The sequence below is a fragment of the Aythya ferina genome (genome assembly GCF_964211825.1).
Source record: "Aythya ferina genome assembly, chromosome: 30".
Taxonomy (NCBI): domain Eukaryota; kingdom Metazoa; phylum Chordata; class Aves; order Anseriformes; family Anatidae; genus Aythya; species Aythya ferina.
In genome coordinates this window covers 1,688,044-1,700,258 of record NC_140327.1, presented here as the reverse complement: position 1 = coordinate 1,700,258, position 12,215 = coordinate 1,688,044, and the positions used below count along the sequence as shown (strand labels likewise).

General features: G+C 49.1%; 3 protein-coding genes across 10 annotated transcripts in view; all 3 read right to left on the bottom strand.

Annotated features, from left to right (window-relative positions):
- The window catches only part of LOC311425293 (butyrophilin subfamily 3 member A1-like), a 47,146-nt gene extending 36,727 nt beyond the window's left edge, over positions 1-10,419 (bottom strand). Inside the window, exon 1 of the mRNA XM_084501032.1 lies at positions 10,388-10,419. The gene's annotated coding sequence lies outside the window, so the exon portion shown is untranslated. The remainder of the gene's footprint in view (positions 1-10,387) is intronic.
- Positions 1,087-8,615, bottom strand: LOC311425351 (butyrophilin subfamily 1 member A1-like). 8 transcript variants are annotated; one of them, XM_084501196.1, is made up of 22 exons: positions 8,466-8,486; positions 7,961-8,357; positions 7,846-7,866; positions 7,341-7,737; positions 7,225-7,245; positions 6,721-7,116; positions 6,101-6,625; positions 5,482-6,006; positions 4,746-4,766; positions 4,242-4,637; positions 4,127-4,147; positions 3,623-4,018; positions 3,507-3,527; positions 3,003-3,398; positions 2,887-2,907; positions 2,758-2,778; positions 2,623-2,643; positions 2,383-2,403; positions 2,266-2,286; positions 2,151-2,171; positions 1,961-1,993; positions 1,087-1,782 (listed from the first exon to the last, which is right to left on the bottom strand). In XM_084501196.1, the coding sequence occupies exons 14-22, from the start codon at positions 3,049-3,051 to the stop codon at positions 1,247-1,249; spliced, it is 744 nt and encodes a 247-aa protein (XP_084357322.1). In that variant the 5' UTR covers positions 3,052-3,398; positions 3,507-3,527; positions 3,623-4,018; positions 4,127-4,147; positions 4,242-4,637; positions 4,746-4,766; positions 5,482-6,006; positions 6,101-6,625; positions 6,721-7,116; positions 7,225-7,245; positions 7,341-7,737; positions 7,846-7,866; positions 7,961-8,357; positions 8,466-8,486; the 3' UTR covers positions 1,087-1,246. The 8 variants fall into 8 exon arrangements, 7 of the variants coding, with proteins under 7 accessions (XP_084357322.1, XP_084357324.1, XP_084357323.1 ...); XM_084501198.1 differs by having other exon boundaries at positions 3,003-3,527; positions 4,242-4,502; positions 4,617-4,637; XM_084501197.1 differs by having other exon boundaries at positions 3,003-3,527; positions 5,482-5,877; positions 5,986-6,006.
- LOC311425432 (uncharacterized protein) lies at positions 7,823-10,494 on the bottom strand (the record flags this gene model as incomplete). The annotated part of the gene is made up of 13 exons (XM_084501302.1): positions 10,351-10,494; positions 10,044-10,064; positions 9,914-9,934; positions 9,787-9,808; positions 9,668-9,688; positions 9,552-9,572; positions 9,288-9,443; positions 9,048-9,068; positions 8,582-8,602; positions 8,466-8,486; positions 8,337-8,357; positions 7,961-7,981; positions 7,823-7,866 (listed from the first exon to the last, which is right to left on the bottom strand). Exons 2-13 carry the CDS (start codon positions 10,053-10,055, stop codon positions 7,823-7,825), a joined length of 402 nt encoding a protein of 133 aa, XP_084357428.1. The 5' UTR covers positions 10,056-10,064; positions 10,351-10,494.
- Between the last annotated feature and the right edge of the window lie 1,721 nt (positions 10,495-12,215).

Here is a 12,215-nt window from a genome sequence, read left to right as displayed (position 1 = left end):
AGAGTACGTGCACAGTGAGGGGTGGTCACACCTTGGAGCCTTTGGGATGGAGGTGCCTTTTGGCATTATAATGGGATTATTATGGCCAAATTTCATCCAGAGGACATGATCTTGACAGAAAATGGAAAACTTCCAGCTCAGGGCTATGCAGTTTATCAGTTTGGATCAGGGCCAGCTATGCAAGTTTATCAGTCCCAAAGTACTATTCAGGTCCCCATCCCTGCAGTGATACAAGAGAGCCTGGTCATGGTGTCTCCACCACACTACACCCTGCGTGCCATTTCTCTTAAAACAAGCACACCAAGCCCCTGGAGCTGCCAGTATGGAGGGCTGCAGGTCAGGTAGCCAAAGGGACTCATGGAACAGATTCCTTGCACTTCTGCTACATTGCACCTGGAAAGTTTCCACACCAAAAAAAGGACTCCTTTCCAAACAAATTACATTTTTTCAAAGCCTTTGTCCTGCTTTACGCATTTGCTCCTGCACTTCACTGGCCTGCTCAGATTCCACTTTTGGTGTGCTCAAGAATCCTTGTCTCTTTGCTTTTCCACCCTTCCCATGCAAAGTCCCAAGAATAATGTCAGCTGGACAAGAAGGCAGAATGATGGATATGGACAGCAAGGGAGAAAAATGCAAAGGGACCTTGCCCAGGTGATGTGCAAGGCAACATCACCTTCTCCCCCCAGTGCAAGCAGAGGGGAGAAGAGCGTGGAGAGCTGCTTCAGCCCCTGTTTTGCATGCTCAAGCCCAGAGGTAGCGTAAGACCCGTAGGTGGCAGCAGAGTTTGTGCCCTGGAGCATTTCAACCTCTGAGCATCCCAGTTCTGAAGTATACAACTCCTGGAGCACTGTAGTCCCAGAGCATCCTGACCCCGGAGCATCCCGATCCTGGAGCATGCAGGTCCCATAGCATCCCAGTTCTGAAGCATCCAACCACCAGTGCATCCTCACTGCCCCCTACAGTAGCCACCCTCTGGCTGAAATCCAGCTCGCACTGGGTTGTTCCGCCATGCCAGGTCAAGTTGCCCTTTCCCTTTGAGGTAAGGAGTTTCCAACATAATGATTTAAAAAATTTCCATGCTGGGAATTTCCATGTTGAGCAGTTATTTATTTAATTACAAGGAGTATTACCAATTCTTTTACATCTAAATGTAAACATCTAAATGTACATCTCCTGCAGGATCAAGGAGAGGTTATCCAGGACTGACTGGAAATGGGCAGGAGCCGCCCAGGGCTGGGGACAGGGTCTAGATGATGTAGTCCATGAGGAACAGCTCGGCGTTCATCCCCAGCCAGAAAAAGGGGCGGATGCTCTCGCCATTGAAGGAGGCTGCTGTGAAACTGAAGATCTGAACACCATTGTCAGCATTGATAAAAGACACCTGCTGCTGGGTACAGTCCAGACAGACCAAGATCTTCGTGCGGACAGGGGACAGGTGCAAGCGGGTGCGAGGCCATGTGAGAGACATGAGGTTCCCCTCACAGTATTGCACAGCCCAGATCCCTTCTTCAGGGCTCACTGTGATCACCCCTTTCCTCTTCAGAGATGCTCTGGCCACCCCCACAGCCCACGAACAATACCTTCCCCTCTTCTCCCCCCTCACCACCCTCCAGCAGTGCCTCCCCTCTCTGAACTCCTCATGGCCCAGCACGCAGCACCGAATGTCAAATCTCTCCTCTGTGGAGGGAAACCTCTGCCATTTACTTTCCCAACTCACACTCCTCTGGTCCTCTGCCAGGAAAAGATAGGGATGAGCCGTGTGTGGATCCAGGGTCACTTTCACTGCAGGGACAGAAGGAGCCAGGCCATCAGGGGCAGAGCTCAGCCCTGGGCAGGCTTTCCCCAGCTCGGGGCCAGGAGCTTCCCCACGGGGCAGGACATGGGGCACCTCTTGGCTCCTGAACACGCCCCAGCAAGGCCAGAAGAACAGCGCAGGGCGAAACTTATAAGATACACCTACCTCTATTATGAGAAATCAGAAAATTTCTCCGTGCTGGAAGGAGAGGGGAGAGCTGGTCACAGCCATGGTTGGTACCCAGTAGGTGTGGGCAGGGTGAGGGGACAGCCCTGGGCTGCTCTGTCCCAGCTGCCCACCCTCCCCTGCACATCACCTTGGCGTTGTCATGTGGCCCAATCTCAGGGACACTCACCCTGCTCTGTAGCTTGCTCAGCTGGAAAAAATACATAAATTAATACAAATAAAAAAGCAAGACTTGTTGAGGGGGGAGAGCTTCTCAGCCCATGGCCAGAGGGATGGGCACTCACCCAGCTCTGCTTCTTGTTCCCCTGAAGAAAAGAAAAGCAAAAGCACTTGTTGAGAGAGTACAGATTCTCATTACATGACAAGAACCCATTTTCTTTGGGTTTGGGGTAGAGACTCACCTTGTCTTCCAGATTGCTGCCCTGGAAATGAGAGGGAAAAAAAAGGCATGATGAGAAGGAACAGCTTCTCATCCCACTGTGAGACCCCAAATCCCTTCAGATGCTGATAGAGACACACCCAGCCTTTCACCTATTTCATCTGGAAAAGGGAAAGTCCCTGGTCTACTCTGTCCCAGCTGCCCAGAAACCCCTGCACATCACCTTGGCATTGCCCTAGAGCCCAATCTCAGGGACACTCACCCAGCACTGCAGCTTGCTCAGCTGGAAAAAATACATAAATTAATACAAATAAAAAAGCAAGACTTGTTGAGGGGGGAGAGATTCTCAGCCCATGGCCAGACCCCAAACTGCTTTGCTGTGCTGCAAGATACTCACCAGGCTTTGCATCTTCTTTCACTGCAAAACAAGAGCAAAAACAATGCATGATGGGAAGGGACCTCTTCCCATCTCACAGACCCCATGGGTATATCCCTGAATTCCTTCATTTTGGGAAGGGTGGCTCACCCTGCTTTGGAGCTGGTTGCTCTGAAAATCAAAAGCAAAAGCACTTGTTGAGAGAGTACGGATTCTCAGTACATGACAAGAACCCATTTTCTTTGGGTCTGGAGACGGAGACTCACCTTGTCTTCCAGATTGCTGCCCTGGAAATGAGAGGGAAAAAAAAGGCATGATGAGAAGGAACAGCTTCTCATCCCACTGTGAGACCCCAAATCCCTTCAGATGCTGATAGAGACACACCCAGCCTTTCACCTATTTCATCTGGAAAAGGGAAAGTCCCTGGTCTACTCTGTCCCAGCTGCCCAGAAACCCCTGCACATCACCTTGGCATTGCCCTAGAGCCCAATCTCAGGGACACTCACCCAGCACTGCAGCTTGCTCAGCTGGAAAAAATACATAAATTAATACAAATAAAAAAGCAAGACTTGTTGAGGGGGGAGAGCTTCTCAGCCCATGGCCAGACCCCAAACTGCTTTGCTGTGCTGCAAGATACTCACCAGGCTTTGCATCTTCTTTCACTGCAAAACAAGAGCAAAAACAATGCATGATGGGAAGGGACAACTTCCCATCTCACAGATCCCATGGGTATATCCCCAAATTCCTTCATTTTGGGAAGGGTGGCTCACCCTGCTTTGGAGCTGGTTGCTCTGAAAATAAAAAGCAAAAGCACTTGTTAAGAGAGTACGGATTCTCAGTACATGACAAGAACCCATTTTCTTTGGGTCTGGAGACGGAGACTCACCTTGTCTTCCAGATTGCTGCCCTGGAAATGAGAGGGAAAAAAAAGGCATGATGAGAAGGAACAGCTTCTCATCCCACTGTGAGACCCCAAATCCCTTCAGATGCTGATAGAGACACACCCAGCCTTTCACCTATTTCATCTGGAAAAGGGAAAGTCCCTGGTCTACTCTGTCCCAGCTGCCCAGAAACCCCTGCACATCACCTTGGCATTGCCCTAGAGCCCAATCTCAGGGACACTCACCCAGCACTGCAGCTTGCTCAGCTGGAAAAAATACATAAATTAATACAAATAAAAAAGCAAGACTTGTTGAGGGGGGAGAGCTTCTCAGCCCATGGCCAGACCCCAAACTGCTTTGCTGTGCTGCAAGATACTCACCAGGCTTTGCATCTTCTTTCACTGCAAAACAAGAGCAAAAACAATGCATGATGGGAAGGGACCACTTCCCATCTCACAGACCCCATGGGTATATCCCCGAATTCCTTCATTTTGGGAAGGGTGGCTCACCCTGCTTTGGAGCTGGTTGCTCTGAAAATAAAAAGCAAAAGCACTTGTTGAGAGAGTACGGATTCTCAGTACATGACAAGAACCCATTTTCTTTGGGTTTGGGGTAGAGACTCACCTTGTCTTCCAGATTGCTGCCCTGGAAATGAGAGGGAAAAAAAAGGCATGATGAGAAGGAACAGCTTCTCATCCCACTGTGAGACCCCAAATCCCTTCAGATGCTGATAGAGACACACCCAGCCTTTCACCTATTTCATCTGGAAAAGGGAAAGTCCCTGGTCTACTCTGTCCCAGCTGCCCAGAAACCCCTGCACATCACCTTGGCATTGCCCTAGAGCCCAATCTCAGGGACACTCACCCAGCACTGCAGCTTGCTCAGCTGGAAAAAATACATAAATTAATACAAATAAAAAAGCAAGACTTGTTGAGGGGGGAGAGCTTCTCAGCCCATGGCCAGACCCCAAACTGCTTTGCTGTGCTGCAAGATACTCACCAGGCTTTGCATCTTCTTTCACTGCAAAACAAGGGCAAAAACAATGCATGATGGGAAGGGACAACTTCCCATCTCACAGATCCCATGGGTATATCCCCAAATTCCTTCATTTTGGGAAGGGTGGCTCACCCTGCTTTGGAGCTGGTTGCTCTGAAAATAAAAAGCAAAAGCACTTGTTGAGAGAGTACGGATTCTCAGTACATGACAAGAACCCATTTTCTTTGTGTCTGGAGACGGAGACTCACCTTGTCTTCCAGATTGCTGCCCTGGAAATGAGAGGGAAAAAGAAAGGCATGATGAGAAGGAGCAGCTTCTCATCCCACTGTGAGACCCCAAATCCCTTCAGATGCTGATAGAGACACACCCAGCCTTTCACCTATTTCATCTGGAAAAGGGAAAGTCCCTGGTCTACTCTGTCCCAGCTGCCCAGAAATCCCTGCACATCACCTTGGCATTGCCCTAGAGCCCAGTCTCAGGGACACTCACCCAGCACTGCAGCTTGCTCAGCTGGAAAAAATACATAAATTAATACAAATAAAAAAGCAAGACTTGTTGAGGGGGGAGAGCTTCTCAGCCCATGGCCAGACCCCAAACTGCTTTGCTGTGCTGCAAGATACTCACCAGGCTTTGCATCTACTTTCACTGCAAAACAAGAGCAAAAACAATGCATGATGGGAAGGGACCACTTCCCATCTCACAGACCCCATGGGTATATCCCCAAATTCCTTCATTTTGGGAAGGGTGGCTCACCCTGCTTTGGAGCTGGTTGCTCTGAAAATAAAAAGCAAAAGCACTTGTTGAGAGAGTACGGATTCTCATTACATGACAAGAACCCATTTTCTTTGGGTTTGGGGTAGAGACTCACCTTGTCTTCCAGATTGCTGCCCTGGAAATGAGAGGGAAAAAAAAGGCATGATGAGAAGGAACAGCTTCTCATCCCACTGTGAGACCCCAAATCCCTTCAGATGCTGATAGAGACACACCCAGCCTTTCACCTATTTCATCTGGAAAAGGGAAAGTCCCTGGTCTACTCTGTCCCAGCTGCCCAGAAACCCCTGCACATCACCTTGGCATTGCCCTAGAGCCCAATCTCAGGGACACTCACCCAGCACTGCAGCTTGCTCAGCTGGAAAAAATACATAAATTAATACAAATAAAAAAGCAAGACTTGTTGAGGGGGGAGAGCTTCTCAGCCCATGGCCAGACCCCAAACTGCTTTGCTGTGCTGCAAGATACTCACCAGGCTTTGCATCTTCTTTCACTGCAAAACAAGAGCAAAAACAATGCATGATGGGAAGGGACAACTTCCCATCTCACAGATCCCATGGGTATATCCCCAAATTCCTTCATTTTGGGAAGGGTGGCTCACCCTGCTTTGGAGCTGGTTGCTCTGAAAATAAAAAGCAAAAGCACTTGTTGAGAGAGTACGGATTCTCAGTACATGACAAGAACCCATTTTCTTTGGGTTTGGGGTAGAGACTCACCTTGTCTTCCAGATTGCTGCCCTGGAAATGAGAGGGAAAAAAAAGGCATGATGAGAAGGAACAGCTTCTCATCCCACTGTGAGACCCCAAATCCCTTCAGATGCTGATAGAGACACACCCAGCCTTTCACCTATTTCATCTGGAAAAGGGAAAGTCCCTGGTCTACTCTGTCCCAGCTGCCCAGAAACCCCTGCACATCACCTTGGCATTGCCCTAGAGCCCAGTCTCAGGGACACTCACCCAGCACTGCAGCTTGCTCAGCTGGAAAAAATACATAAATTAATACAAATAAAAAAGCAAGACTTGTTGAGGGGGGAGAGCTTCTCAGCCCATGGCCAGACCCCAAACTGCTTTGCTGTGCTGCAAGATACTCACCAGGCTTTGCATCTTCTTTCACTGCAAAACAAGAGCAAAAACAATGCATGATGGGAAGGGACAACTTCCCATCTCACAGATCCCATGGGTATATCCCCAAATTCCTTCATTTTGGGAAGGGTGGCTCACCCTGCTTTGGAGCTGGTTGCTCTGAAAATCAAAAGCAAAAGCACTTGTTGAGAGAGTACGGATTCTCATTACATGACAAGAACCCATTTTCTTTGGGTCTGGAGACAGAGACTCACCTTGTCTTCCAGATTGCTGCCCTGGAAATGAGAGGGAAAAAAAAGGCATGATGAGAAGGAACAGCTTCTCATCCCACTGTGAGACCCCAAATCCCTTCAGATGCTGATAGAGACACACCCAGCCTTTCACCTATTTCATCTGGAAAAGGGAAAGTCCCTGGTCTACTCTGTCCCAGCTGCCCAGAAACCCCTGCACATCACCTTGGCATTGCCCTAGAGCCCAGTCTCAGGGACACTCACCCAGCACTGCAGCTTGCTCAGCTGGAAAAAATACATAAATTAATACAAATAAAAAAGCAAGACTTGTTGAGGGGGGAGAGCTTCTCAGCCCATGGCCAGACCCCAAACTGCTTTGCTGTGCTGCAAGATACTCACCAGGCTTTGCATCTTCTTTCACTGCAAAACAAGAGCAAAAACAATGCATGATGGGAAGGGACCTCTTCCCATCTCACAGACCCCATGGGTATATCCCTGAATTCCTTCATTTTGGGAAGGGTGGCTCACCCTGCTTTGGAGCTGGTTGCTCTGAAAATCAAAAGCAAAAGCACTTGTTGAGAGAGTACGGATTCTCAGTACATGACAAGAACCCATTTTCTTTGGGTCTGGAGACGGAGACTCACCTTGTCTTCCAGATTGCTGCCCTGGAAATGAGAGGGAAAAAAAAAGGCATGATGAGAAGGAACAGCTTCTCATCCCACTGTGAGACCCCAAATCCCTTCAGATGCTGATAGAGACACACCCAGCCTTTCACCTATTTCATCTGGAAAAGGGAAAGTCCCTGGTCTACTCTGTCCCAGCTGCCCAGAAACCCCTGCACATCACCTTGGCATTGCCCTAGAGCCCAATCTCAGGGACACTCACCCAGCACTGCAGCTTGCTCAGCTGGAAAAAATACATAAATTAATACAAATAAAAAAGCAAGACTTGTTGAGGGGGGAGAGCTTCTCAGCCCATGGCCAGACCCCAAACTGCTTTGCTGTGCTGCAAGATACTCACCAGGCTTTGCATCTTCTTTCACTGCAAAACAAGAGCAAAAACAATGCACGATGGAAAGGGACCACTTCCCATCTCACAGATCCCATGGGTATATCCCCGAATTCCTTCATTTTGGGAAGGGTGGCTCACCCTGCTTTGGAGCTGGTTGCTCTGAAAATAAAAAGCAAAAGCACTTGTTGAGAGAGTACGGATTCTCAGTACATGACAAGAACCCATTTTCTTTGGGTTTGGGGTAGAGACTCACCTTGTCTTCCAGATTGCTGCCCTGGAAATGAGAGGGAAAAAAAAAGGCATGATGAGAAGGAACAGCTTCTCATCCCACTGTGAGACCCCAAATCCCTTCAGATGCTGATAGAGACACACCCAGCCTTTCACCTATTTCATCTGGAAAAGGGAAAGTCCCTGGTCTACTCTGTCCCAGCTGCCCAGAAACCCCTGCACATCACCTTGGCATTGCCCTAGAGCCCAGTCTCAGGGACACTCACCCAGCACTGCAGCTTGCTCAGCTGGAAAAAATACATAAATTAATACAAATAAAAAAGCAAGACTTGTTGAGGGGGGAGAGCTTCTCAGCCCATGGCCAGACCCCAAACTGCTTTGCTGTGCTGCAAGATACTCACCAGGCTTTGCATCTTCTTTCACTGCAAAACAAGAGCAAAAACAATGCATGATGGGAAGGGACCACTTCCCATCTCACAGACCGCATGGGTATATCCCCGAATTCCTTCATTTTGGGAAGGGTGGCTCACCCTGCTTTGGAGCTGGTTGCTCTGAAAATAAAAAGCAAAAGCACTTGTTGAGAGAGTACGGATTCTCAGTACATGACAAGAACCCATTTTCTTTGGGTCTGGAGACGGAGACTCACCTTGTCTTCCAGATTGCTGCCCTGGAAATGAGAGGGAAAAAAAGGCATGATGAGAAGGAACAGCTTCTCATCCCATTGCAAGATCCTAAATGCCTTCAGATGCTCATGGAGACATACCCCACCTTGCACCTATTTCGTCTGGAAAATGACAATCCCTGGTCTACTCTACCAGCTGCACATTGCCTTGGCATTGCCCTGGAGCCCAAGCTTAGGCACGCTCACTCAGCAATGCAGCATGCTCAGTTGGAAAAATAAATAGATAAATAAATAAATAAATTAGTTTACTAATTAAAAAGCAAGTCATTCTGAGAGGGGAGACCATCTCATGCCATGGCTGTATCTAAAATGCTCTGTTGTGCTGCAGGTTATTCAGCACAAGTGAAAAGTGAAAACACTTGTTGAGAGAGTACAGATTCTCATTACATGACAAGAACCCATTTTCTTTGGGTTTGGGGTAGAGACTCACCTTGTCTTCCAGATTGCTGCCCTGGAAATGAGAGGGAAAAAAAAGGCCAAATGAGAAGGAACAGCTTCTCATCCCACTGTGAGACCCCAAATCCCTTCAGATGCTGATAGAGACACACCCAGCCTTTCACCTATTTCATCTGGAAAAGGGAAAGTCCCTGGTCTACTCTGTCCCAGCTGCCCAGAAACCCCTGCACATCACCTTGGCATTGCCCTAGAGCCCAGTCTCAGGGACACTCACCCAGCACTGCAGCTTGCTCAGCTGGAAAAAATACATAAATTAATACAAATAAAAAAGCAAGACTTGTTGAGGGGGGAGAGCTTCTCAGCCCATGGCCAGACCCCAAACTGCTTTGCTGTGCTGCAAGATACTCACCAGGCTTTGCATCTTCTTTCACTGCAAAACAAGAGCAAAAACAATGCATGATGGAAAGGGACCACTTGCCATCTCACAGACCCCATGGGTATATCCCCAAATTCCTTCATTTTGGGAAGGGTGGCTCACCCTGCTTTGGAGCTGGTTGCTCTGAAAATAAAAAGCAAAAGCACTTGTTGAGAGAGTACGGATTCTCAGTACATGACAAGAACCCATTTTCTTTGGGTCTGGAGACGGAGACTCACCTTGTCTTCCAGATTGCTGCCCTGGAAATGAGAGGGAAAAAAAAAGGCATGATGAGAGGGAACAGCTTCTCATCCCATTGTGATACCCCATATCCCATCTCATGCAGATTGACACTCACCGTTATTTTCATCTCCTGTAACCTGGAAAAGAAAGAGAAAAGCCCTGATGTGCATTTTGTACACTGCCCACCCTCCCCTACACATTGTCTTAGCACTGCCCTGGGTTTCATGCTAAGGGACACTCACCCAGCTCTTCAGCCAATTCCACTGTAAAAGGAAAGCAAAAGCAATGCATGGTGAGAAGGGAAAACTTCTCATCCCACTACTGCTCCCATGGGAAGACCCCAGATATTTGGGTTTAGGAACGGAGACTTACCAGGGCTTCCATAATTTTTCACTGGGAAAAGAAAGTAATACCAATGCATGATCAGATGGCAGTGCTTTACATTCCATGGCTACTCCTATAGCTAGACCCTTAATTATTCTTCTCTGGGGAGCAGGCAGAGATCATCTTGCTCCCAGATTCAGAAGGACCAGAGTAAGCAAGAGGGAGCAAGACACAGCTTTGAAAGCTGGAGCAGAAGAAGCTGGAGCAGAAGCTGGAGCAGAAGAGAGAGGCTGGAGCAGAAGAGAGAGGCGAAAAAGGGGCTGCAGGCACTGCAGGCAGATGAGGAAGGAGTCACCTTGGGCCCGGGCACAGGGAGCCACAGCCAGCAGCACCTTGGGCAGGGCGCAGAGCCTGCACTTATCAAGGGCTGCCCCCAGGGGTTCTTCTCCAAGGGAGCCTCACCAAGAGAGAGGTCCTTCACTGCACCCAGCAGAGCTGCAGAATGCACAGGACTATGCCCAACTTTCCCAACCTTTGCCCAGTTTCTGGCTGCAGTAACCCTCTGGGAGGAACTCTACCCCTTGCAGGATGGTACCAAGTACCTCCAGAGCTGAACAGGATCAGAGGTTGCAGGGAGTGTTGCACTCCTGGGTGCTGATCCCGGTGCTGACACCCTTTGCCCAGAGTGGTGTGGGCAAAGAATAAGCTGCACTCCTGGCTCTAGTCAAGCAGCCGTGACAGAAGGTCAGCTCAGATCGGCAGGGATCTTCCAGTGCTAAGGTGGGTAAGGAAAGTTTGTGTGTGCTGGAAGTAAGGTCAGGCAAAATGGAAGGACTACAGAGATGCTGTTTGTCTTTGTAGGCTGAAAATTCTTATGAACAAAGCTCAATTCACGTTGGACCTGGACAGTACTGTGAGGAACAGTAAACATGACTTTTTAAAAGTATCTGAAGAGCAAAAATAGGTCCAGAGAAAACATTTGTCTGTTACTTGATGAGGATGGTGTCCTCACAAACAGGGACATCGACAACACAAAGATGTTTAATGCTTTCTTTGCCTTTGTCTTCGACACTGACGATGGGCTCTAGGACCCCAGGTGCCCTGTCTTGGAGAGTCGTGACTGTGGGAACATTAAACTCCCAGCCAACTCTGAATTTTGTTGTGATTTGCTCCTAGACGTGGATGCATACAAGACTGTAGGACCTGATGGGATTCAGAGTACTCAGAGAACTGGCTGATGTCATCAGGAAATCTCTATAAATTATTTTTGAAATGTCCTTGGGAATCTGGAGAGGTCCCAGTGTCTGGAAGCTGCCAAACGTTGCCCGTTTCCAAAAAGGGCAGCAAAGAAGACCCTGGGAATTACAGGCCTGTCAGTCTCATAGCAGTGCCTGGTGAAATTACAGAGATTGCTCTGGGAGTGAGTGAAAAGCACCTGAGGGACAATGCGGTCACTGCTCACAGCTCACATGGGTTCGTGAGGGGAAAGTCTTGTTCGACAAACTTAATTTCCATTTTATGACAAAGTCAGCCTCCTTGTTGACCAAGGGGTTCCTGTCAATGTGGTCTTTTTGGATTTCAGTAAAGATTATGACATGGTTTTTGATAGTATCCATCCAGCAGCGGGCCCTGGCAGCACAAAGGGCCAAGAGTGTGGCCAAGAGTGGGCCAACCCACTACATACTAGTGGGTTTATGTGGCAAGGTTTTGGTAGTAGAAGGCCACAGGGGTGGCTTCTGCAAGAAGAATCCAAAAGCTGCCCCATGTTAGGTAAGGGCACTGCTGCTGACCAGAACCAAGCCAGTAAGCGATGTTGTTTGCACCTCTGTGAAAGCATATTTAAGGAACAGGGGGAAAAAATAATCTACTGCTCAACAGCAGCTGGGAGAGAGAGGAGTGAGAACCAGCCCTGCAGACTCCAAGGTCAGTGAAGAAGGAGGGCAGGAGGTGCTCCTGGCACCAGAGCAGAAGTTCCCCTGTGGCCTGTGGAGAGGCCCCTGGTGGAGCAGCCTGTCCCCCTGCACCCATGGGTCCCACATGGAGCAGATCTCCATGCTGCAGCCCGTGGAGGAGCCCCCAGTGGAGCAGGTGGATGTGGCCTGGAGGAGGCTGTGGCCCATGGAGAGCCCCCGCAGGAGCAGAACCTGGGCCAGAGCTGCAGCCCATGGAGAGGAGCCCATACAGGAGCAGGGGACCTGGGGGGAGCTGCTGCCTGTGGGG